The sequence below is a fragment of the Rana temporaria genome, chromosome 2 (genome assembly GCF_905171775.1).
Source record: "Rana temporaria chromosome 2, aRanTem1.1, whole genome shotgun sequence".
Taxonomy (NCBI): domain Eukaryota; kingdom Metazoa; phylum Chordata; class Amphibia; order Anura; family Ranidae; genus Rana; species Rana temporaria.
In genome coordinates, this window is record NC_053490.1 from 403,567,717 (window position 1) to 403,595,286 (window position 27,570).

The window sequence follows — 27,570 nt, forward strand, 5'->3', positions numbered from 1 at the left end:
AGGTTGCAGCTGGTGGGAATCTGTGGCAGTTTTCTGTTTGGAAAATTGGTGCATTCTCTCTGTTAATTAGCTGCAGACCTGCGCTAGTTTCTATTTTTCTCTGAATTAGAAAGTAGCTAAGGTGGTACAGATAGACCTGAAACAGGTCTGTTTGCTCTGTTAATGTGGCGCACACCACTTACAACAATTTCCTGCATCATTACAATGGCGCAGGAAGCATAGCAAATTCCCCAGTATGGGCTTATCCCGGATATCAGTTTTGGATGGAACCCACACCTTTAAGGGCCTGTTCAAACCTGTGTGTTTTTAGGCTTGGTGCAACAAATAAAATTCTGCTTACGCCATCTTTGGTGTACAAGATGAGAACTAGGAAGCTGCAAGTTTCAGGAGATTCGGAATGTACTACTGATTTTGCAGGCTTCCTAAATATACCCCTTGAATTAAAAAAAACTTATATTTGAATTCCATGCAAACAGCTAAACACACCTTTGAGATAAACACGAGACTACCGAAGATTTTGTATTTCTTTCTGTCCAGTCCTGAGAACATATTTCAGCCCTGCTAGGCAGTACATACATCCTAATGACCAATAAGGCCATCTCTCTTCTCTCCCCTTCCTGTGAGCATTGTCTTAGTTAACAGATGTGAATGAGGAGCCCTGATTGGCCTCAGTGTAGGCCTTCCGAATGTAAATGTTGCTGTGCTAATATTTCAAGAGGCTGAAACAATGTTAAATTCAGGCTCTTATACGAGTTGTGTTTAAAATGCATTTCATTATTTTTTTTTAAAAAACTGCAAAAATATAATTGCATTTATTGATTATTATATATTTTTTTTTTAATCGGCACCTTGATTTTTACACTTTTTCACCTATTTTCTACAACTGCCTTTTAACCTTGCATAAGGCCTGGTTCACACCTATGCATTTTTGCAGAAACACAATACAATCCATTTAACATGGTTTCCTATGGATCACATTCACATCTGTGCATTTTATGGAAAGGGCCAGGGACTTTTTTCTGGTTCTTGGTTCCATTGACTTCAATGAATCAAAAATGTGTATTGAAAAATGCACCTGGAATGTGCAAACTGCAACCTGCATAGGTGTGAATCAGGCCCAATAGTTGTCTTTGAGCTGCATTGAGATGCTCTTGGAAACGACACCAGAGGCACTTTTTCGATGTGGCAAAGAGCTGAAGGGCAGCTCCCATTCTAGTTTCTGAGAACATCTCAATGCGGATTATAAACCACCATTCAAGTAAGCAAACACTTACTGACTAAAGGGCATTTGTAGAACATATTACAGGGTTAAAAGGTATAAAAGATCAAGGTGTCGGGAGTTGGGGCTTTAAATTTTACTTGCTGTTTTTGCCTTGGGGATGTTTTAATATGCTATGCAGTGCCTATTTTAACACTCATTATAAATGCTAAATGGTCGTGCCTGTATTTCATGGCTACAAACCAAAAGGAAAGATTTTATGTAGTAAATTTAGCATATGATACAGCAAATAAGAATGCTTAATTTTTATCCTTTTTTGTTCACCGCGGTTTCTGATGTGAAAACACATAGGCAGGAATACTAGGTCAAGTGTGTAATTTGCTTGGCTGTATTTAGAATGCTTGCAGAAATAGGCTTCAGTAGTGTCTTATTACTACAGTATATGACTTACTGTATCTGTAAACTATCTCTTTTTCGCTTTCTTGTATTGGCACTAAACAGCTAAGTTTTGAATGTGCATTCAAAACCATTTCTGTAACCTACATAGAAAACAAAGTACTAATTTAAACATTCCCTAGGCAGTTAAGTAAAAAAAAAGGTAAAATGAGGCCATGATTCTTCATTTACAAATTCTTGATGGTTGTGATTTGTTGTTGTTTTTTACCTTTTATTTTTTAACTTTGGAAAGCAACGCTATTTTATTAGAAGCTGGATGGTGAAAATACGTCTGGCACATCTACAAGAGTTAGAGGCCCCTGGGCATTGCTGACCCCAGTTCATCTGTTCTGTAGCCTCAAAAAATTTGTTGAGCATGAACGTACATAATTGGGACCCAGTTTTATTTTCCTTTTGGCGTCATTTGGGCCTAACCATTTCCTGGGCAAGTACAGGTTTCTGGAAAGCGTATAATATGGATACCTTTTTATAGCAACAATATAAAGACAGTATATACGGTATAATATAATGACAGTATATAAAGTGTGCCCACTTTTTTTTAATGAGCTAATTTGTTTCTCACTGGTGTTTTATTTACATTTCCTGAGTAGTTTTGCTGTTGATGACTTGATTTCTGTTTAATTTTTGAGTGCCAAGGGCACTTTAAGGCCCCAATCACATTAAGCGATTCAGAGTTTTGAATTTTGATTTCAAATTTGGACAAAATGTGTGACGCACGTTTGGGTGCCATTTTTCTTAATTCTTCTTTTCATGTGCCAGAATCCTGGCATGGCAAAGCATATGTTTGAAAACATTATTTTTAAAAAGAGCAGGAGCTTCTTATGGGTGACAAACACACATAGGGAAGCCGTTGATGGTTATGCGTGACGCTCAGAAAGACGTGCAAAATCAAGTTTTCAGAATTTGCAAGCAGAAACGCTCATTCCCACAACACAATATCTAAATGGGGCATAATTCTTAGCTGTCTCATTAATTATTAACATTTATATATGTGACGTTCTTAACCCCCTCAGTGGTATTCCTGAGGCCTCGTACACACGGCCGAGGAACTCGACGTGCCAAACACATCGAGTTCCTCGGCCAGTTCAGCCCTGAAGCCGCCGAGGAGCTCGGCGGGCCGAGAGCTCCCATAGAACAACGAGGAAATAGAGAACATGTTCTCTATTTCCTCGCCGAGCTCCTCGTCGGCTTCCTCGGCCGAAACTCGGTCGGAAGCTGAATTCTGCCGAGGAAACTGGTCGTGTGTACGGGGCCTGAGTCTGGCTCGGGGTTGAATTTCAGAACCAAAAGCGGTAACCCCGAGCCCGACTCGGGATCGCCTCGCAGTGTCCACAGGCAGAGTTTACTTACCTTGTCCCTGGATCCTGCGATGCCTCCCCACTGTGTGATCGAGCTAAAAAACAGCGATAATAAATTGGAATCACTTGCAGAATTGAATGATAGTGATTTGTGGGGAAATTCTTCATCAAACACTGAAAGTAATAATTTTTATTATTATTATTATATTATTTGTTATAATTATTTATATTTAATTATTATATTATAATTTAAGATTTTGTGTTTCAAATTTTATTATACCCGGGATGTCTACTAGACTCTTGTTTAGACAGATTTAAGTGAATTTTTCCTTTTGCCGCGTACATACGACCGTTTTTCGCGATGTGAAAAATTACATTTTTTTTTATTTCATTAAAAACGATTGTGTGTGGGCTCCAGAGCATTTTTTGCAACGTTAAAAATGGGCAATAAAAATTTAGAACATGCTCTAAATTTTCACGTCGTTTTTCACGTTGTCGTTTTTCACGTCGTAAAAAATGGTTCTGTGTAGGCTTTAACGACATGAAAATAACCTGCATGCTCAGAAGCAAGTTATGAGACGGGAGCGATCGTTCTGGTAAAACTTGCGTTCGTAATCGAGATGGCACATTCATCACGCTGTAACAGACTGAAAAGCGCAAATCGTCTCTCACCAAACTTTTACTAACACAAAATCAGCAAAAGCAGCCCCAAGGGTGGCGCTATCCGAATGGAACTTCCCCTTTATAGTGCCATCGTATGTGTTGTACGTCACCGCGCTTTGCTAGAGCATTTTTTTTCACGAACGTGTGTAGGCAAGGCAGGCTTAACAATAATCGGGTTAAAAAAAACATTGTTTTTTCTAGACCATTAAAAATGGTCATGTGTACGCGGCATAAGAATTGGAGGCCTACAATATAAAACGCCAAATTTTCACGCAAAATAATGGTACCATTTTAGCACCTAAAATCTGAAAGAATCATACTGCCAGGGTGGTTAAAGGGGTTGTAAAGGTTTGTTTTTTATTTTCTAAATATGTTACTTTAAGCTAGTGCCTTCATGTATTTTTTGCATCTAATACTTACCTGAGCCCCATCTCAATCCAGCTATGTGCACGAGAGCCTTGGCTCTCTGGGAACGTTCCCTCCCGTCTCCTGCTGCTGTCAATCACAGCCAGTGAGCCAATGAGGAGAGAGAAGGGATGGGGCCGAGCTGCGGCTCTGTGTGTGAATGGGCATGCAGAGCCACAGCTCGGGAATTACCTAATGGCTTGGGTGCCCCCATTGCAAGCTGTTTGCTCTGGGGGCACTTGACAGGAGGGAGGGGCCATGAGCATCGGCGAGGGACCCGTGAAGAGGAGGATCAGGGTTGCTCTGTTCAAAACCACTGCAAAAGCAGCTGAGTATGACATGTGTGTTGTTTTAAAAAAAAAAAGAAAGCCTTTGATATTACTTTAATGTTTTCCTGGTAATCTTGGAAAAATACAGTTTCTGTCCCTGGAAGGCTAAGTTTACTGCACTGTATTTATGAAAGGAGCCATGCTTGCCACCCAGGCTGGAATTTTTCTATCTTTGTTCATCTCACTTCCATGGTAGAGAATACAATTAGAAGTTTATGTAAGAAAGAAATGACAAACACACTGTAATTGTGTCAACGGGTGTTGTACTTAGCCTGATTAATGAAAACTGATAAGCTACAATAAATTTTTGTTTTGTTTTTATGTTTTTTATGAGGGGGTGTACTAAGACCCTGAAACCTATTGGCTGGCTATGTTTTTTTTTTTTTCCTGTTGTCACTTGCAGAATCAATGAAATACCACTTAGAACTCTAGAAACTTTGTCTGGTGCCCACTTTGGTTGACATGCTTATGAACATCCCAAATTGGGTGACTCTGTCTCTTGAAGGGGACCGCTGTTTTGTGGAGAGCTGCCGAACACGAAGTCATTGGCTTTATAGGGACTGCTCCCATTATATATTGTGTATCTAGTGCATCATCTTTGTTTCTCCTTAGGAAATTCTTTAGTTAAGTGTATGCAAAGGAGACACATTCTAATATGTTCCTTGCCAAGACTGTGTGGGTCTATTCAAGCACACAACCCCAGCAAGCCATGCCTGTGCTCCCTCATGCCAGACAGCTGCAGGAGCCAATCTCTCTCCTGCTCTCGCTGGTGCATCTGATCACCAGGAAGTTTGGGGAGCAATGTAGACTATGAAGGACTCGGTGACAGCGATGAGGAAAGCAGGTATTTGGAACTCGGGGGTGGAACTGAACTGAAGCTTTTGTACCTTTTTAAATAGGAGCTCCAGTCTCCTGTGTAAGAATTCAAAGTCAGTAGCTGCAAAAAAATGTAGCTGCTGACTTTTAACAGACAATCACTCACCTGTCCCAAGATCTAGCAATGGGCTCACCCCAGCCTTTCTCCCCTCCTGTCATCTGTCCCCATTGCTGGCATGTTAAATGTGGGCACACAAGTCACTGCGCATGCCTGATCGCCGCTGTGACTTGTGATTAGTCCTATAGTCTTCTGGGACCTGTCACATGTCCTAGAAGACTGTGGGGAGGGAGGAGGACTTGGGAGTCGGGTACCTCTCAAAATAAGATAACCGCTCCCCAACAGTTCACTAGGATTGGAAGAGGGCCTTAAAGAAGAACTTCCCCTTTTGGGTGGTGCTCCGCTTTAATGCTGTGACTGCCATAAGGAAAATAATGCTAAGGCTGTACTTTAAAAATAAGACTAATGCAGCCACCTCATACAAGGACTGGTGAGCTGCAATAGGTTATATTTTTGTTGGTTTTAAATATACTTTAAGCTTTCTTACCTATTGGCAAGGTTTTTTTTGTACACCTGCTGGGCTCAACATCTGTGAGCCAAAATTTTATTCGCTGGAAAATCTCAAAAGCTCTAATGCGTGTTTTCATGTTCCTGTGTATTGATCTTAATTTTCCCTCTATCAATAAGCCTATCCCCAGATAATAACTACTTAAAGCAAGTTTAGACATTTATACAGCTGTGCAAATCTGTAAAATGGTAAAAGTTGTGAGCAAAGTCTCATAGGAAGTGTGCATTATTAGCAGCAATTGTTAAACTGTTCTTGAATCATGTTTAATTTCCCATACAAAACACGAACATGAGCCTACTAGCGCAGGAAGCCAGATATTATCTGCAGTGAGCTGACCCATGCTGCAGCTAAGATCGGGGGTAAGTGGGCTGTTGCATGATTTTCCGCGCAGAAAGCAGTTTACGTCTGATTTAACAAGCACACAGTCGTAAAATGCACGTCCCTGAAGTAACATTCCATTTAGATTGAAACAAAATTCAGCAGCAGCTGTAAGGGAAACCTTTCAATCACAGAATATCACCTTTCTTTGTGATAAATAGAATCTCATGTGCTGCCTATAGGATATGTCAACTTTTAATAAAGGGTCACTATATCCTCCAAACCTTTGTGTGTGGACTGAATATTTTTTTGTTTTGCTATCTGATATTTTATTTGACGGTACTTTCTTTTGACCATTTCCCTTGTACAGACAGTTGCAGAAATAAAAAAAGAAAATTTGACTTTCATGGTACTATATCCAATCATATACCAATACAAAGAGAGAATTTTAAATAAATTAATATAAACTCAATATGTCCATACATACACATATACTAAAAATAGAACATATACCTCCCAGCCTATACCCAAGATTCTTCTCTTATTCCCCGTACACACGAGCGGTTTTCCAGTCGGGAAAAAAACAGACGGTAATTCCGCTCAAGCCTGCCTTGCATACACACGGTCACACAAAAGTTTGGTGAACTTTTGACTGCCAAGAACGCGGTGACGTAAAAGACTACGACGAGACGAGAAAATGAAGTTCTATGCTTCTAAGCATGCATTGATTTGTTTCCGAGCATGCGTCAGGATTTGTACACATGATCAGAAATTCCAATAATTTTTTTCCCTGATGGGGAAAAAAGAGATCCTGCTCTCCATCTTTTTCCAGCAGTTTTTCTGTTGGAAAATATTTGATGGAGCATACACATGTTTGGGATTCCCGACCAAAAGCTCTCATCAGACTTTTTCCAACAGGAAAACCGCTCGTGTGTACGGGGAATTAGAGTGAATTTATTAAAGGCAAATAGACTGTGCAAGTGCAGTTGCGCTCATTTCCCCGCCAGAGCTTAGCAAATGTGTTACATTTTTGTTGATTTCCAATATCCAATCATGTGCAAGCAAAAATGTGGGTGTTTTTTTTTTCCTTGCACCTGATTGGGTATTCTTCACAAAGTGAAGCCTTACCACACTTACACTTTTAATAAGGAAAACAAGTGCTGTACTTGCAAAGTGTACAGGTCCATTTGCTTTTAATAAATCTACTCCACAGTCTGCATTTTTTTATTTATATATGTACCGTATATATTTTGAAAGGCCCAAAAGTCAAACAGAGGAGGTAGGGAAGACTGTAATGTCTACATGTTTTATTGATCAATGGGCACTTCTTCACAAGATGGGAGGTTAATTAAATACATATATTCATATATTTCTCTCAGTGTCCTCAGCACCTTCCAAGATAGCATTTAGGCTGAGTTTTATCTGGGAAGGGGTTGAGGACACTGTAAGTAAATTACACCCATCTATGGGACTATGTATAAATTAAAATAGTGATGACCTTATTGGTGTGGGCATCATGGAGGAGTGAAATAGGTCTCCAGTGACAACCTGTGAAGCTCTGGTGAACTCCATGCCCAGGAGGGTTAAGGCAGTGTTGGAAAATAATGGTGGCCACACAAAATATTGACACGTTGAGACAAATTTGGACATTTTCACTTAGGGGTGTACTCACTTTTGTTGCCAGCGGTTTAGACATTAATGGCTGCGTGTTGAGTTATTTTGAGGGGACAGCAAATTTACACTGTTATACAAGCTGTACACTCACTGTCACATAAAAAGATACTATAAAATATTTGCAAAAATGTGTGTTTGTGTATATATCAGACAGTGGGGATTGAAGAGTATTATCTGTAATGCCGCGTACACACGATCAGTCCATCCGATGAGAACGGACCGATGGACCGTTTTCATCATTTAACCAATGAAGCTGACTGATGGTCCGTCGCGCCTACACACCATCGGTTAAAAAAACTATCGTGTCAGAACGCGGTGACGTAAAACACAACGGCGTGCTGAAAAGTTCAATGCTTCCAAGCATGCGTCGACTAGATTCTGAGCATGCGTGGATTTTTAACTGATGGTTGTGCCTACTAACGATCGTTTTTTTCCCATCGGTTAGGAATCCATCGGTTAAATTTAAAGCAAGAGAAACAGAAAACAATAAGTGCAGCGCTAAAGTTGATATTGAGTGGAAAAATGTTGCCAAAATCACATATCATTGGAAGTGAGAACAACAGAGGACTGTGAGGAATGTGAATGGGAATTCACTCAGCATGGGGGCAATGCTTGTAATGAGTCCATGTGTGTATAACCTAACAGGTGAATGGAAACACCGACCAGGTGCAATGAACAATGAAAAGTTCAATGAACAAATGGAAACAGTTCATAGGTATGCTTCCCAGTGGAAGGATAAAACACTTCAAACGTAATGCTGGTTCAGATAAAGAAAGTAGCAGTCATGGCTTGTCTGTAACAATCTTCAGAAAATCATAAAGAGGGTGGATACTCTTACCAGCTACGGTGGACTTGCATGTTAGTACTAACATCAAGTCGGATACAGCATGGTGGTCACAGCGGACCCTGGGCTCTGTACGGATGGATCTGTGGGATGGTCTCTCCAACTGGAACGATGGAACCGATCTTGTCAGATACCTCTCTCAGGAACAGAAACCCAAATGGACAGGGCTGATGACTCATGGATCAACACAGCATGTGTGGAAAGGAAAAAAAATGCTCCAATGGTGCAGGTCAAAAAAAAACCGTGAAGGCTTTATTTGTAAAAAAATTGAACAATAAAATCACGTGAATAGTTATAAAAGGCAATATGGGGTACTAAGCACGTTACCACCATTGGAGCATTTTTTTTCCTTTCCACACATGCTGTGTTGATCCATGAGTCATCAGCCCTGTCCATTTGGGTTTCTGTTCCTGAGAGAGGTATCTGACAAGATCGGTTCCATCGTTCCAGTTGGAGAGACCATCCCACAGATCCATCCGTACAGAGCCCAGGGTCCGCTGTGACCACCATGCTGTATCCGACTTGATGTTAGTACTAACATGCAAGTCCACCGTAGCTGGTAAGAGTATCCACCCTCTTTATGATTTTCTGAAGATTGTTACAGACAAGCCATGACTGCTACTTTCTTTATCTGAACCAGCATTACGTTTGAAGTGTTTTATCCTTCCACTGGGAAGCATACCTATGAACTGTTTCCATTTGTTCATTGAACTTTTCATTGTTCATTGCACCTGGTCGGTGTTTCCATTCACCTGTTAGGTTATACACACATGGACTCATTACAAGCATTGCCCCCATGCTGAGTGAATTCCCATTCACATTCCTCACAGTCCTCTGTTGTTCTCACTTCCAATGATATGTGATTTTGGCAACATTTTTCCACTCAATATCAACTTTAGCGCTGCACTTATTGTTTTCTGTTTATACTTGACTTTGTTTGTTTGTGTGCTGGCTGCTACATGGTCTAAATTTCTCTAACTAGCGCAATTTTTTTCCCCACATTTTTTTACAAATTTAAAGCAAGTTGGCTTTTTTTTAACAGATGGTTAAATAACCTATGGGGCCCACACACGATCAGTTTTGACCGATGAAAACGGTCCATCAGACCGTTGTCCTCTGTTTAATCTATCGTGTGTACGAGGCCTAAGTGCAAGACCTAAAGCCAACCCTTAAAACAAACTTAGGAACCACCAGGAATCAATCATTGCATGAAATATAAATATCTACTGTATTAATAAGGGACCAGAAAAAACGCATTAGTGTTTGTATTACTGAAAAGATATTATTTTAAATTTCAGTGTTCAAAAAAAGGGTTAGTTTAGCTGACATGACACAGCATGTTTACAATAAAATTTTGTGTAAATATATATTATAATAAAGCTGGCCCAAAACTTTTAGTGTTTCCCTGTAGTGCAGTGGGATGTGTATGAGTAAATCAAATTTTCATACAAAAGGTTCAAATCACAAAGCTAACACAGCAAGGTGAGGTTTCTTATTTTTCATAAATGACCGTTCTTTTTAGGCAAGTTCAATGAAATTTACAAATTACATGAATTAAATAAAAATCCTTTGTGAATTGAACCTCAGGTATTGAAAAGCACTATACCATAGACGCCTATTTCTCTGCATTTCATGCATGTCATACAAGTTTCCCTTTTGTGCTATAGAAAATATTTTTCTTAGCACGGTATTTGTTGTTGAGGATGATTTTTTTTACTGCAGAAAGTGGTAAGGCATTTTTGGCAGTGACTATATTGCTCTTTCCTTTGTTTATATCCTGGCATGGTATGTGGCAGGCCGTCCCTTGTGCCATCGTTTGTTGACACTGAACTTCAGCCAGGAACATTTCATGTTGAGAATTCACTAACAAAATATCCATATGTAGTTCATCTTCCTGTGTCACAAACCCTTGTGAACATTCAGAAACTTGGGATCGATAAAGCAAAATAAAACAATTGCCAGTTTACTGTATATGGCTTAGGCCTCGTACACACGACCGAGTTTCTCGGCAAAAACCAGCAAGAAACTTGCTGGGGGTTTTTTTTTTGCCGAGGAAACCGGTCGTGTGTACACTTTTCGACGAGGAAACTGTCGAGGATCTCGTCGAGCCAAAAAGAGAGCATGTCTTCTTTTTCCTCAACGAGAATGGGGAAATTTGTCTCGCCGAGATCTTCGGCAGCCTAACAAGGAACTCGACGAGCAAAACCATGTGTTTCGCCCGTCGAGTTTCTCGGTCGTGTGTACGAGGCTTTACATTTAGTAAATGGACATTGATGTAATTTTGTCTCCTTTCTACATATTTGGAGCTTTAAACGAGTGGTGTTCCTGTTGAATTGCTGAACTTTTTTTTCTGATCCTTTTAACGTTGACAAGTGGGGACGTTTATTTTCCTTCCGGCTTTTGAGGGGGCAAGATTGTGGCCAGAAGTAAAAAATGTGATGTCAGTGGGAAAAAACAATGCCTCATCTTTGGTGTGAGTGGGAGAAATAGTGTCCCGCACTGGTGTCAGTGGGAGGAATTGTGTCTTATTGTTGGTGTCAGTGAAAGTAGTTTTGCTCCATTATTGGTGTCATTGGAAGGAATTGTGTTCCATCATTGATGCCAAAGGAAGGAATTAACCTCTATCATTTATTTCAGTGGGAGGAATAGTGTCCCATCATTGTTGTCAGTGGGAGGAATAGTGTCCCATCATTGTTGTCAGTGGGAGGAATAGTGTCCCATCATTGTTGTCAGTGGGAGGAATAGTGTCACATCATTGTTGTCAGTGGGAGGAATAGTGTCCCATCATTGTTGTCAGTGGGAGGAATAGTGTCCCATCATTGTTGTCAGTGGGAGGAATAGTGTCACATTGTTGGTCTGGAAATATGCCCTATTGTAGGTGTCAGTGAACGAAACCGTGCCCCAAGGGCGAGATAAAGGTAAGCAAAGTGCCAAACTTTGGAGACCACAGGTCAATCTGAGTTTAAACTTCAGTCAGCTAATCCTATCTGCTCATCTTAATCGTATTGTACAGGGCACATGATCTGAAGTCATAGACCTTGGGTTATAAACTTCTACCTTCATTGGACATTGGGAATGCCCTCTGGTGCACCCTTATGTAATTCCACCTACTTCTAGGGATTCCAGTTTTTGGTAGTTTTTTAAAGTGTATGTTACGGCAAATTAAAACGATTGAAAAATAATTTCTGTATTGTATGCCCATCTCCTTATTCTCTCTCTATAAAGATAGCTGCAAGTACAGAAAAATACCTGTTGATCTGCTAGAATTCCAGTAAACTAACTGCCTGTACTGATCTGGCAGCACATGCCTCTACAATGCTAATTTCCAAAGAAGCATTATCAGCCCTGCCCAGTTCTCCTCTCTGAACTACAAAGCACATTGTCCTTATGTCTTGGAGATTAGAAAAAGGGATTGATTTTAAGCCCAAAAGGGAAGACCTCAGGCAAGGCTGACAACAGTTTTTGAGATTTTAATGCAGAAAAGACAGACTTTTCAGCTAAAATAGGATATTAGACATCTACTGAATTCCTGGAAAATCTATGGATTTTGTTCTTTGCACTTGACCAGGCTCTTAACGTGGCACCAAATTTTATTTAATTATGGATTCTTAGCTTAACCACTTGACACCCGCACGCCGTCATATGACGTCCAAAACGGGGACCTGTTATCCTGGGTGGACGTCATATGACGTGATGGGCTTTGCGGGGGGGATATCTCAATGATGCCTGCACCCGGAGGCATCATTGAGATATAATTTTTTAGCGGCGGCGATCCTGCGCACCGTAAGAACGATCATAGCGGCGGTTCCGCCGCTAGATCGTTCTTACAGGCGGCGGGAGGGGACATCCCCCCCTCCCGCCGCCATCCGGTGCTTCTCCGGGCTCTCCCGTCCCACCGGGGGCCCGGAGAGATGATCGCCGTCCGCCGGATGTTTGCGATAGAGAAGACTGGTGACCAGATGGTCACCAGTCATCTCTATGACCGTCGGAGGCCCGGGCGCGATGTGATGACGTCACGCCCGGGTCCCCGTAAGTAAACAAACCGCAATTGCGGCTAGTTTGAATGAGATCTGTGAATTTTTTTTCACGATCTCATTCTTTCCAGCCTGGAGGAGAGATGTGGGGTCTTATTGACCCCGCATCTCTCCTTAAAGAGGACCTGTCACACACATTCCTATTACAAGGGATGTTTACATTCCTTGTAATAGGAATAAAAGCGATTAAAAAAAAAAAAAGTGTAAAAAATAAAGAAATATGTAAAATAAAAAATAAAAAATAATAATAAAAAAATTAAAATGCCCCTGTCCCCGGTAGCTCGCGCTCAGAAGCGTACGCACGCGTAAGTCCCGCCCACGTATGTAAACGTCGTTCAAACCACACATGTGAGGTGTCGCCGCGTGCGTTAGAGCGTGTGCAACAATTCTAGCACTAGACCTCCTCTGTAACTCTAAACTGGCAACTTGTAAAAATTTTAAAGTGTAGCCTATGGAGATTTTTAAGTAACGAAGTTTGACGCCATTCCATGAGTGTACGCAATTTTAAAGCGTGACATGTTAGGTATCTAGTTACTCGGCGTAACATCATCTTTCATATTTTACCAAAAAATTGGGCTAACGTTACTGTTTTGTTATTTTTTAATTTATGAAACCATTTTTTTTACAAAAAAAAGCCGTTTGAAAAATTATTGCGCAAATACGGTGCAAGATAAAAAGTTGCAATGACCGCCATTTTATTCCCTAGGGTGTCTGCTAAAAAAACATATATAATGTTTGGGGGTTCTGAGTAATTTTCTAGCAAAAGAATGATGATTTGTACATGTAGGAAAGAAGTGCCAGAATAGGCCCGGGAAGGAGGTGGGTTTTAAAGCCCGGTATTGAAGTGGTTAAAGTACCTATTGCTCTCAGCCTCATTTAAATCTCCAAATTCTTTTTTTTTTGGTGCTATGATCTGACTTCCCGTTAGGAAGTCCTGTTAGTTGGCTACCTTCATTCATCATGGTCCCACTATATGTAGCACACTTTCTTGCTCGCTCCTGAGATTTTTACTGTGCAAGGCCATGTGATGGAAAGGCATTGGGCGGAGTCAAGACTTGTGACTTAATTTTGTTTTTTGCATACTACTACTTTCCCATTTTCCTCATGTGAGTGGATTATTGCAATATATTTTTTATGAATTTAAAAGTTGCTGCGCCATGAGTTTTCCCTTTTTTCTGTCTTTACTGCATATGCCATATCAACCTGAATTGCTCCTGGGGATATTGCTGATGTTATCCTTGAGATGTCTCCAATAACATTTGGATTGATTCACAGTTTTTGTGAACTTTGGGACTTTTTTGTACTCTATTTCACATATATGGACGTTTTCTTGATCTTGGATTGTTTTTATTCTTCATTATCATAATATTTTTGCACTCATTTTATTACTTTTACTTTGTTGTATTTACATTTGTATGAATAGCACCTTAAAGTGACAGCACACCTATTTAGTTAAAAGTATAAAAAATGGCAGAGCCATTAAGTAGTGGATGTGTATGAATTATTTTTGGAAAATACATGTAGGGTAGTTGTTTAATGAATTTTACACTTAAAGTGGATGTAAACCCATCCCCACCTTTCTAATTCTAAACTACTGCCATAGTGCTGATCTATAAGGATATACATGACTCCTGCATGTATCCTTACCTGTCAAATGTCTCCCCTCTGTCTGTTATAAGAACTGAAAAACTGCATTCTGTGGGTGGGTCTGTTGTCTGGAGCTTGGTGGGTGGAGTTGTGATGTCAGTAGACTCCCCACCCACCTCTACACTCCCCTTGTCAACATGCATTTTCTCCTGTGTATTCCTTACACTAAATTCTGCTATGATCACTAACATCCAGTCAAAATGCAGAAAAGTAACCACATGACTTCAGGGAGTGGGGGTGGGAATTCAAAAATAATCCAGTCATATATAACAAATAAAATAAATATAGCACATGACCAAATTTTTGAAGTAAACATAACTTGAACATTCTCTTTCTATTAGATCAACTCCAATTAGCTGATTTAGGGCTTGTTCAGACAGGGTTTGTTTATATATGCTGTTGTTCATGTGCATTTGATGCAGGGGTTGTGTTTGACCTGCTTTTGGCTGCAGCATGACTATTTCTCCATAGGACTGGCTGTGTCCAGAATAATGCAAAGCTGATTGAATGCAGCTTCAGAACGGTCATCTATACTGTACTGTAAAGTAAACAGAAATATACAGATGTGCAATTAAAGCATGTGTTAGATGCCATTAAGATAAAAAACCTTCTGTGTGCAGCAGCCCCCCTAACACTTACCTAAGCCCACCTTTATCGATGTTGCAGGAATTTCTCAGCTTCCCTGCACTCCCCTCATTGGCTGAAACAGCAGTGTGGCACGATTAGCTCTTGCTGTTATCAATCAGGAGAGAGGGGGGGCGGGGCCGGGTCACGGCTCCATGCCTGAATGGACACAAGGAGCTGTGACTCGGCTCGGCTGCCCCATAGCAAGCTGCTTGCTGTGGGGGCACTCAACAGGAGGGAGGGGGCCAGGAGCACAGAAGAGGGACCTGAGAAGAGGAGGAACCAGGCCGTTCTGTGCAACTGCACAGAGCAGGTAAGTATAACATGTTTGTTATTATTTTATTTTTTTTAAAAAGAAGACTTTACACTTTTCACTTTAATGAGCATTTCAGTGCAGGGGGTTTTGGCGTAGCATGTTTTTTTTCCCCCATTCTGGAGTTGTGCTTTAAAGGGACTGTGTCACTTGGCAGGAAGGTTCCCAGCTTCTGTGGCAGCCTCCCAAACCTTCATGTCATGACTCTTGGCCTCTTTGACAGGCAAAGCGCCACACATTCCTATTAGTTCATTACTATGCTGGTCAGACTCCCTGGCCAGAAGGAAAACATAGGAGGCAAGAAGGGCAGGCAAGCTTCAGCACAATCAAGAGATGTGAAAGCTTTTTTGTCTTTATATTTATATAAAAACAGATAAAACTTGAAGTATACATGAAAACAAAATCGAGAGAAAAAAGTTTGGGGTTCCCCTTAGTATTATTCCTAAACCCTTATCCAGGCATGCCATCTTGGTGGCCAGTAAAAAGAGGGCAGCAAAAACGTACACCCTCCTGTGTCAGACCAGGTCACATGCCTTTCGTGTGGGGTGGGGGGGGGGGCTGCTTGCACCCTTGCTCTAATGTTAAGGGGCAACGATATCTTCCACACCGCCATTCCCCCGGAGGTGGGTTGTAATATGGGTAGAACTTCTCCAGATTTCTGCCGCCTTCCAGGTTGATGAGTACAGCGGTACATTAGTTCCCTTTACTCATTCCCACAAAGAGTTAAAAGTAAATAAACACACACCTTTAAAGGGTCCGTAAATTGAAAAAAAAAATACACATACACAATACAAAATACATTTTATTAATTTTCCCCCAAGTAAATACATATCAATAACGGCATCCAGTGAAGTATTTCTTATGAATCGTGATGACCTGTTTCCAGTCGATATTTACACGCCACAATCCTAGTGCTAATTCGCATATTCCTTTTTGCAGTAATGCAGATTGACAGGCAGGAATTCTGGGTGACCTCATAGATTAATTAATAAAAAAATGAAATGCTAAATTGCAACATTCAATTTGCAATACATTTGATTGGGTCCTACTATATGTAAGTCAAGCTAATTGTACAAGAAGAAAATCAATTTGACAGCCAAATAGGCGCTTATAGTGTAATGCTGTCACTGAGACTGCCCTTAAAAATTTAACTGTTCTATAACACCACATACAGCTTTAGGCATCCTCAAGCATGCTCAAAGATTTTTGAATCTTCAGTGTTGCCTTTGAACCTGCTGTACTGACAATACCTTACCCATTAGGCCTCATACACAAGACCGTTTTCCTCGACAGAATCCATCAAGAAACTTGGTGGCAGAGCTTTTTTGCAGAGGAAAACGGTCATCTGTATGGAACTCAACGAGAAAAAAAGAGAACAAGTTCTCTTTTTCCTCGTCGGGAGTCTCAATTTCCTCGTCGGGAGTCTCAATTTCCTCGTCGTGTTCCTCGTCGGGCTGGTTTACGACGAGAAACACGTTCGTGTGTAAGCTTAGAAACCCGTGCATGCTCAGAACAAGGTATGAGACGGGAGCGCACCTTCGGTAAAAGTAGCGTTTGTAATGGAGATAGCACATTCGTCACGCTGTAACAGACTGAAAAGGATAATTTGGTCTCTTACCAAACTTTTACTTAATACGCAGTAACATGAGATTAGCAAAAGCAGCCCCAAGGGTTGTGCCAGTGGAATCAAACTTCCCCTTTATAGTGCCGTCGTACGTGTTGTACGTCACCGCGTTTGAGAACGACAATGTGTATGAATGACAGTGTGTACGCAAAGAAAGCTTGACAAGATTCTCGACAAGCCTGACAAGGAACTCGTCGAGGAAAACTATGTTTCTTTTACGACGAGTTTCTCGGTCGTGTGTACGAGGCCACAGCCTTAAAAATGGGCACAGCAAAATAACAAGGTACACTTGCCATAGACTTTATTGGAGTTTGATGCTAAGTTTAAGTTTCTTTGGCTTTAAGTGGAATTCAACAATTCCTCCTCAAATCAAACACAGCAGATTCACTTGAATGCTTACAGAATGAATACTCAGTAACTATTTTCACAGCTTAGATTCCACAGAACTCTTCCAAATATTTTCTTGCTGGGTGAAATGTTTTACTTTCATTCATTCAGCTGTCTTCTATAAGCATGGTTTTCTATGCAAATGGAAAGCAGTTATTTCATTTTACATGAGTTTGCCATTAAACAGGGAATAAAATATGGATAAGATCTAAAATCTGTGAGGCCTTTTTAAGTAAAAATATTTTTTTAAACAGAACAGCCTCACCAAAAAAGACAACTTAGCGAAAAAAGACACTATTTCTGTGTTAGGATCCAATGCTGAAGAGAACATTCTGAGCATGGGCAAGTGGGTCTAACCATTATTGGGCACTTATTTTTAAACCATTCAAGCAACATGATCGCAGTAAAATAAAATGTAAATAGAACCCCAACCTACAGCAGGAAAAGTAGTTATGCCCTTTTTATCACTTTTAATTGTTATCAAAAGCTCCAACTCTTATTCTACTTAGTGTTATTCACGTGTGTTCATTTGGGAGATGTCCACTAATGTGCTGCCCTAGTGGTACCATTCACCAAAATAAGAAATAAAGAGAGTTCTGTCAACATGGGCATAGACAGACAAAAAACAAGTTTTAACTCTAATTTATCCAAAAGTCAGATCCCAAGTCACACAACTGTTAAAGGAGCCTAAAGGTAAGAATCAAATGCTCGTTCAAAAATAAATAATTACATTGAAATCACGTTTCCAAGGTGAAGATATCATTAGCTAAGTGAAGTGTCTTATCTATTCTAGTAAACAATCCAACTGTCTTTTCCTTCTGTTGCAACATTGTTGTGAATGATTGTTGCTTACAATGCTGTTACTGCACACGTGGCTAGAGATGGACATATTTTTTAAGCGGGCTGATGGAGGAAGATTTTACTTTCCCTTGAGCATACTTTTGTTCTTTTTAAATAGTTGAGCAGGACATTGAAATGAATGAAAGCTCATCAGTAAGCCACTCACCCAACTAGTTGTAGGTCTTAAGTAAAACTCCTTCAAGGGATACAATTATGGGCTAAATGGAAGTTTTCTAAAGCCCTCAACCCTTCACATGTAATGACAGTAATTATGCTAATCATTGACGTGCCCTTCTCAATCATTTTACTGTTAGTTGACCATACTTGGCCAATTTTTATTATAGCGTAATCCCAGAATGTAACCCAGAGTTAATAACTAAGTGACTGCCCTTAGATTAAACTGTTATCACTAATACAAAGGCTTGTAATTCAGTACTGAACATACAGTATATGCAAACGTATCTTGTGTAGCTAAAGATTTCCTTTCTCTTAGAGTGTTCGTTTATTATCCCAGGGTGATAGCCAAGTATAATCCTGGATTTAAATTCTAAAGTATTAAATACAAAACCGGAATGTTGTTTTCCTATTTACAAGTCCTCAGAGAGTTCTTTTGATCTGCAAAAGCTTAGAGACGTGTCTCCTTTAAGCTTCTTTAATTTCCTATAGTAGTTTAAGGTCTAGAATGTCTAGAGTCATATTTTTACACTCTTTTATGGGCAGCTTGCTCGGTGGAAATTGTATATGTGGTGCTGTCGGAGCCCTTTTTCAGTACAAATAGACATGTAGGATAAAAGTTCCTCAATCAGTTAAAAATATCAATTAAAAAGTAATTTGCCTTACTAGTTGGATTTCTATCTTTACTATTTCCAGATCTTATGATTGCATTCTTGTTAAATGTAAAATTATAATAAAAAATGTATTGATTGGGAAAAAAGATAAATTATAAGATAACTTTAATAGCCAGCGATGTTATATAAACCTCCTTACTCTGCATAATTACACATACAGTATATGAATTTCAATTATTTGGGGAATTGGGATTTTATTTTAGTTTTTTGTACCAGTAATGGTGGCAGCAACTCATAGCGGGACTGCGAATATTGCGGCGGACATTCTGACACTTTTGAAACTTTTTGGGAAACAGTGACACTAATGCAGTGATTAGTGCTAAAAAAAATGCACTGTCACTATATAAATGATACTGTCAGGGAAGGGGTTAACAGGGGCGATCAAAGGGTTAACTGTCTGCCTAACCAGTGTTTATGTGAACTGTGTGAGCTGCTTTTACTAGAAAAAGAGATGGAATTTATTCCGTGCTTTGCAGGAACACAAATTTCATCCCTTCCCTCCTGATAGAACAGCGATCTGCCTTGTTTACATAGGCAAATCACTGTTCTGTCTCTCTGCCCAACGATCAGCGGGTGCCAGCGCACATCCAGTACCGCACACCCGCCCATCGGCTTATACTGTGTGTAATCACAGCAGAAGCGAGTCACCAGCGACGCTCATACGCACCCCTTATGCAGAAGAGTCCGATCACGTATATACTGTATATGCAGTAAAACGGCTTTAGGGCTAACTTTTAGTGAGTAAAGTGAACTTTTAAATTTGCTTAAGCATTTAGCTGACATTAAGACATGTTAGGCCCCGTACAGACGAGAGGATCTATCCGCTGGGATTGATCCGCGGATCAGTTCCAGCGGATAGATCCGGTCGTGTGTAGGCCCGAGCGGACAATTTTCGGCGGATAAAAATCCAGCCGACGGATTCCCAGCGGATAAAAATTTTGTAGCATGCTACAAAATCTATCCGCTGGTATCCAGTCCAGCGGACTGATCCGGTCGTCTGTACAGACTCACCGGATCAGTCCGTCCGCTCCCATCCCTCGCATGCGTCGTAATGATTTGACGCATGCGTGGAAGTGTTTACCTTCCAGCGTCGCGCACGTTGCTGCGTCATCGACGGCGCGACACGTGACCGCGGATGTTTTCCGCGCGGATTTTGATCCGATGGTGTGTACAATCTATCGGATCAAAATCCGGAGGAGGAATGTCTGATGGAAACGGTCCTGCGGACCGTTTCCAGCGGATAACCCCTCGTCTGTACGAGGCCTTAAAGTGGCTAGATCCTATCACGTAGAAAGGCAGAAAAGTACTATTTTGGTTTAACCTAACCTGGGTCCTATGATTAAACTGAAATGTTTATATGTAAAATAGTGGTGGGCAGCAGGTTTATTAAAAAGATGACTATTATGCTATTCCTATTGACCCATCACTGTTACAGGATGCCAGTTTGGCCAAAAGGAATGTGTGTGAGGCTGGGGAGAGTAGGGGAGATTATGTGTTGGGGAGGCGCGGGGATGGGGGGACAGCTATCGGGAAGCGCCAGAACTCTGCACTATTTAGGAACCATAGCAATGGGGCAGAGCTTCTGCAGGCATATACATGCACCTCTAGGTGCTTGCAATTTGTACCTTCTATCAGCTTTTTTTTAAGTTAGTCATTTCAAGTTTGCTGCCTTGTACATATATCAAATGGAGATATTGCCAAATCTCTGTGTGATAATTTGTATTCTGAAGTCTGTAGTTATTATTATTATTATTATACAGGATTTATGTAGCGCCAGTAGTATTTCATCATTTCCACAATTTATAATAGTTTCTTCCGGTATAATTACGCATTATTTTATTCTAATCCTTTGTCGAGGAGAAGCTCAGTCTGCATGAGCTTGCACAATAGCTATCAACTCTCCTAGAAATTTCCCAAGTTATTTCCTGTTGTTGTAGTTAATGCTGTTCAAAAACAGAGCATGTCAGTACAAAACAGAGCTTGTAGCCATCCTAACACCTTAATGTTTTGACAGAACGGTAATGTATTTGTCACTTTTGTTCAATAATTATATTTCTTTGTACAGTTTACATGCTCAAGTTACGGCATGTAGTCGTAATCCATTATGCAAACACAAAAAAGCTAGCAGATGAATAGGTAAAATATAGGCAATAGATAGGTGCACCATGCTCAATGGACCAGGTTGTTTATTCTAACCCATACTGAAGTTTCCCAGTAATACCCAATCATGTGCAAGGGGAAAAAACAGTATTTTAGATTTCACATGATTGGGTGATGATAGTCAGCAGAGCATCACTGCAATTACTAAGCTGTGCAAATAATTTGCTTGCAAACAGCCTATTTACTTTTAGTAATTCAACCCCTATATGTCTAACATTCATATACTATAACGCTTACTACCCTTGGCCAGTATGTCTCCAAATGTGTATTTTTTATTGCTGTAAGCCTAAGTATATTGCTGGTTTACCTCAGTTACACAAGCAGAACAGTTGCTTTATTTTTGCATGGGAGTCAAGGTAGAATTTTCTCCTAGTTTTATAAAGTCATGGGTTTATTTACAAAGCCCACGTCCTGTCAGGGGAGAGGAGTAAGATTGTGTGTTCCTAGTATAGAGAAACACTGATCGGTCTCCTCCCCTAGTCAGTCCCCTCCCCCACAGTTAGAATCACTCCCTAGGTAACACATTTACCCCTTGATCGCCCCTTAGCACTGACTGCTGAAAATGTAATTAAAAATGCCATAAATCTATCCTCTATTTTGTAGGTGCTAAAACTTTTGCGCAAACCAATTAATATAAGCTTATTGCGATTTTTTTACAAAATATATGTAGAAGAATACATATCAGTCTAAACTGAGGAAAATTTTTGTTTAAAAAAAAAATGGGAATATATTGTATTTTTTTTTCAAAATTATGGCTCTTTTTTTGTTTATAGTGCAAACAATAAAAACCGCAGAGATTTTTAAATGCCACCAAAAGAAAGCTCTATTTGTGGGGCAAAAAATGGGTACAGTGTTGCATGACCGCGCAATTGTCATTCAAAATGTTACAGCGCTGAAAATTGGCCTCTGCAGGAAGGGGGTGAAAATGCCCTGTATTGAAGTAGTTAAAATGTAGTTTATAATAATGGTAAATAACAAAATGAATTAGAAACCTTTTTGTTTTTACAAAAGTGGGATTTTCATTTAGGGAAATATTGTCACTAAATGGGTCAGCAGTCCTGTGGATTATTGAGCGAGCATTTTTGAAATATTTTCTACCAGTGAAACATGTACTTTCTTATAATTGCATGTGTGTCTATAAATGTACTTTCCTCATCGCATGATTGTATATTTGGCTTGGCTAAATGAACGTTATATCTATTTTATCATTGTTTATATATATGTGTGTGTGTATATACTTTATATCTGTGTGTGTATGTGTGTTTGTGTGTGTGTGTATATGTGTATATATATATATATATATTAGTGCTGTCAAGCGATTAAAATTTTTAATCGCGATTAATCGCATTAATGTCATAGTTAACTCACGATTAATCGCGCCCAAAAATTTTTTTTTGTTTTCTTATTTTTTTTTTTTTTTTATAATATCAAATTGTGTTTTTTTAATTTTTTTACATTTTGATCACTTTTATTGCTGTCACAAGGAATGTAAACATCCCTTGTGACAGCAATAGGTGGTGACAGGTACTCTTTATAGAGGGATCGGGGGTCTAAAAGACCTCCGAGCCCTCCTTTGCACTTCAAAGTATTCAGATCGCCGAAAACGGCGATTCTGAATACTGTGTACTTTTTTAAATCCGGCGCCATTGGCAGCCGAGAAACCCGGAAGTGACGTCATGACGTCGCTTCCGTGGTTTCAATGCGGAGACTGAATCAAAGCCGCTTACGGCTTAGTGTCAGTCTCCGCCTGGACACAGAAGGCGCCGGATGGAGGATCGGGTCTCCCGGTGGGACGGGAGGCCCGGTCAGAGCGGCGAAAGGCGGCGGGAGGGGGGGGATGTCCCCTCCCGCTCCTCCGGCATAACAACCGAGCGGCTTTTAGCCGCATCGGTTGTTATGTTTGGATAGCCGATCGCCCGCTCTAAACAACGGTACCGGGATGATGCCTGCGGCTGCAGGCATCATCCCGGTATAACCCCCGAACGCCGCCTCGTTAATCGCGCGACAAAAAAATTTACGGCGTTAACGTGGGTTTGCGTTAACGCCGTTAATAGCGCGTTTAACTGACAGCACTAATATATATATATATATATATATATACAGTATATATATATATCTGTTGTCCTGACTAGGTACTGAGTAGTGGGCAATATTCTTGCTTATAATTATAAAACAGTTTGAACTTTATTTAGCCTTTGTAGTCTACAGCTGTGCAGTATAACAGTCAACTCATATCTGCATCAGTGACAAATCTGGTCTCAATATGCCACTAACCATATTTTATATCTACGTCTTGCTGCAGGAGCACTGTTTTTGACACATTCTGCAAATTCTATGGGGTTCTATTTGTTGCTGTTTTTATGTTTTTTTTGTTTTGTTGCCAAAACACATTTAATATCATATTCTATTTTCTCCCTAGGTCAGCCTTTTAAGCTAGACCCCAAATCTGCACACCGGAAGCTAAAAGTTTCACATGACAACCTGACTGTAGAAAGAGACGAAACTTCTTCAAAAAAGAGCCACACACCAGAGCGTTTTACAAGCCAAGGAAGTTATGGTGTAGCTGGCAACGTGTTCCTTGACAGTGGCCGCCATTACTGGGAAGTGGTTATAAGTGGAAGCACCTGGTATGTATTAAGTATCGGTCCCTGAGCTTGTATGCTTTGGTTTTTTCTTTCTTTTATAAGAAGCCTATACCATAATGAAGAAGAAATAATATTTGAACAGTAACACAAGCAGGGCTGGGTTTCCCTGAACTATTTTGCATACCTGCGTATCAATGTTTAAAGGAAATTGAAGATTTTAACCTTCTCTGTAAAATCTTGCTCCTTTGGGTCTTTTACTTTTATTGTCAACTGTACCAAGTTTCTCCTCTTTAAAAGGGGCTTAGGGCTAGTGGTAGTGATTTAAATCTGTTCGGGACTAAAAGAAAGTGATGTTTTTAAATTGTATAAACTGCCTATACACAGAATGTGAAGCCATTCTGTGGCTGCACGCAAATCCAGCATATCATATTGTGGCTACATAAAAGTGGGTCAACCATCTCGGTTGTTCTTGAGAATGGAGTCTTGCAATAATACGTAGATGTAGCTTGTAACTTCACCATGTTCTTTGGTGGCTATGTTTGTATTACCAGATCTGAGAAATGCTGTTGTATGAACTTTGCTTTCAAGTCATGCAAATGCCAAAGGTGTGTTTTTACCACTGAAACCATAATTCCCATCTCGCTCTGTATTAGAGCTGGGCTGGTCATAGATAAGTTGATGCTTCTTCATTTTTGACAGTAGATTGCCTGGTATTTATCAGATATGCATCATCCACTTGCCTATTGTGACTTTTCCTACCAAATACAATTATTTTCTTTTTTGACCTGCACTCTTCTTATAATGGTAAGACAGCAAGGTACATAAGTGGTCAGCATTCGTGGCTTGAATTTTTTAAGGGCTGGGTTTAATACCCATCTTGGAAACAATCTATGTACAGTGGGTGTTTTGCAAGTTCTCCTTGTATTTTTGTGGATCTCCTTGAGTGCAGCAACTGATTCAAAGGTTTTGTAAAGTGTGATATTTCGGTGCCATATAAATACAGGAATTTCCTACCGATATTATACCTGCAGAAAAAAAAGACTCCCAATAAAGCAGTTGTTGTAATATTATAAAATATCATACCCAAGCATCATGAAATATTAGTCATATTCATGTATACCTTCAGACTGCTGAGCCCATGTAATTTCATTTTTTTATGACTGTCCTTAATAAAAGTATTATGGAAACTAAACATTAGTCATAATCAAGTACGGTACAAAGGTATTAAATATATATATATAAGTGCATTGAAGTATAAGAAGTATGCAATTCACTAAATATTGGATTTGTAGAAAAGTTAAAAAAAATGCAGCATATCTGTCCAGTAGAGGGCAAGGGCATCAGGGGGCTAGCACCTCAAATATTGATAATGTGGCTTTAAAGAAAAACTGTATGTAAAATTGTATTGTAAATTATCACTCATTTATGTAAATGGGAGCTTCTGTAGTGTTCCAGTATATATACAATATGTTCTAAAATATGTTTTATTATTTTTTGTTTAGGTACGCCGTTGGCATTGCATACAAGTCAGCACCAAAACATGAGTGGATAGGAAAAAATTCTGCCTCTTGGGTATTCTGTCGCTGCAACAACAACTGGGCAGTAAGACATAACAATAAAGAGATTCCAATTGAGCCCTCACCACACCTCCGCCGCATTGGAATTTTGTTAGACTATGATAATGGCTCTCTGTCATTTTATGATGCATTGAACACTATTCATCTCTACACTTTTGATATTGCTTTTGCACAGCCTGTGTGTCCAACTCTCACTGTATGGAACAAATGTCTGACAATATTAACAGGCCTTCCTATACCAGATCACCTGGACTGCATTGAGCAGCTGCAATGATTCCTCCTTGTGCAATCAGAACTTCTATTGAGTGCATTGTTGCTTCGAAGATTTTACTTTTCTTGGTTGAAGTTAAAAACAGGAATGTTTTATTGGTTATTTATGGATTTTTGACTATTAGAATTTTTTTTCTGTTTTGCACATTGACTTATTTGTCGATCTGCCCCATCCTGCTTATGGTGCTCACAATAGAATGTGATTGACTAAGTCTGCAGGTCTTGGATTTTTCCTCTTTGCTTTTCAGTAAAATGCCACTCCAGGTGCCGATACCACAATGGATATTTCTGGAGATTTGTGATATTGTTTTATTTTAGTTACAAATACAACCAGAAATTGAGTTAAAAAAAACAAACATTTTTGGAGCATATAATATTGGATCATTATTGGTGCATTAAAAAGGTATGGCTTAAACATACTGTATGTTCATGTGTTATAGGAACCAGCTATGTGGATTAGACTTGTATAGGAATGTTTTGATTAAATCCAAACTGTAATGGAATAGTTGGGAGAAAATCACTGGTAATGGAGCAGAACGATATTGAAAGACTTTAACTGAATGTACAAGGTATGCCTTTCCCAATCTGTCACTAGAGGAATCAGAGAAGTTCCTCATCTGCAATGCCAACTCCCTAAAAAAAATGCATCAAGCCCCCATCTCAATAATAGTCAGCTAATAATCAGCTTGAGGTTTATGATACAAGGTGAGAAGTTTAGGTGATATCACATGAAAAGTGGCCACAAACACAAAATGGTTTCAGAGCATGCATGGTACAGACACTATTAGGGAACTTATCTGTCAGCATGCTGAACACTCGATTGACTTGTATGCTTGGTTCTGCCACACTGCCAAGTAACACATGTAGAGGGGAGCTGATGACAGCTTGTTAGTGGAGAAAGATTGCAATAAGGGTAGGTTTTCTAACCTATCTACTGTTCCCATGGCAGTGGTGACTAACTGGCTTAGAGGTCGCTGACAGGCATACAATCCTATCCTGCTCCAGTTTACAATATGAGACTTGTGTTGATGGCTGCATTCACAGGGTGAGACCTGAGAATAGTTTGCTTTTTCTGCAAAGGAGAAACCCTTCGGTATTAAAAAAAAAATGTGTATACTGATTCCTCTTGACCACTGATATGCAGTCTTCACTTATCATTGTACTGAATGTCCACCAGAGTGGTTTCATCCATTTAATGTTAATGGTAGAAACAGTTTTATGTACACCAGACCATGAAGAATCACTTGGATTACTGATATCTGCTAGTGATAAACCATTTCGTTTTTCAGACACTACCACAAACATTGAAGTGATTTTTATACTAATCTTTATATCAGGGGGCTCCAAACTTTTCAATCAATGGGCCACTTTATTGTCTTTCAGACTTTAGGAGGGCCGGATTGTGGCCAGCAGGGGCAGAAAATGTCACAGGCCCAAAATCAGTGAGAATAAATATGGCCTTAGGGTTGGTGGTCAATAGGAGGAGGAGTATTCCCCCTATTAGTAGGAGGAATAGTATTCCATCATTGGTATCCGTGAAAGATACAGTGCCCCATTGTTGGTGTTAATGGGAGGAATAGAACCTCAGATCATTGGAAGGAATTGTGCCCCAAGGGCCACATAAAGGCTAGCAAAGGGCCACATCTGGCCCTCAGGCCACAGTTTGAAGACCCCTGCTTTATATGATGGCAGAGCAAATTATCAAATTTTTTTAGTAATATAAAACCTGTGACAGTAAAGAGATATTTTAAGATGATTATACATTGCTGTCTTGTCTGTCTGTGGGTGAAGAATTCTTATGTAAGGTCTTTAGGTCATGTTGCTTAGGCCAGTGGTTCTCAACATTTTTGAGATTAGGGCTTTGTAAATTCTTCCAAAAACCTTTCCATGCCCCAATAGTAAAGAGTATGGGAATGCAAAACATGTATTGAAATTCTGGAATGATCTGGATGGGGAGTGTTACTATGGTAGAATGTGAGGGGGGTGTTGTGTAGTGGGTTATGGAACTATGCA

The 27,570-nt window shown here is 39.9% G+C and overlaps 1 protein-coding gene across 2 annotated transcripts in view; it reads left to right on the top strand.

The window, feature by feature from the left end:
• The window catches only part of MID1 (midline 1), a 251,302-nt gene extending 224,637 nt beyond the window's left edge, over positions 1 to 26,665 (top strand). For both annotated transcript variants that reach the window (XM_040338131.1, XM_040338132.1), the window contains exons 9-10: positions 23,545 to 23,752; positions 25,213 to 26,665. In XM_040338131.1, coding sequence (XP_040194065.1) covers positions 23,545 to 23,752; positions 25,213 to 25,561 — 557 coding nt within the window. In that variant the 3' untranslated portion in view covers positions 25,562 to 26,665. The remainder of the gene's footprint in view (positions 1 to 23,544; positions 23,753 to 25,212) is intronic.
• Positions 26,666 to 27,570: the final 905 nt, after the last annotated feature.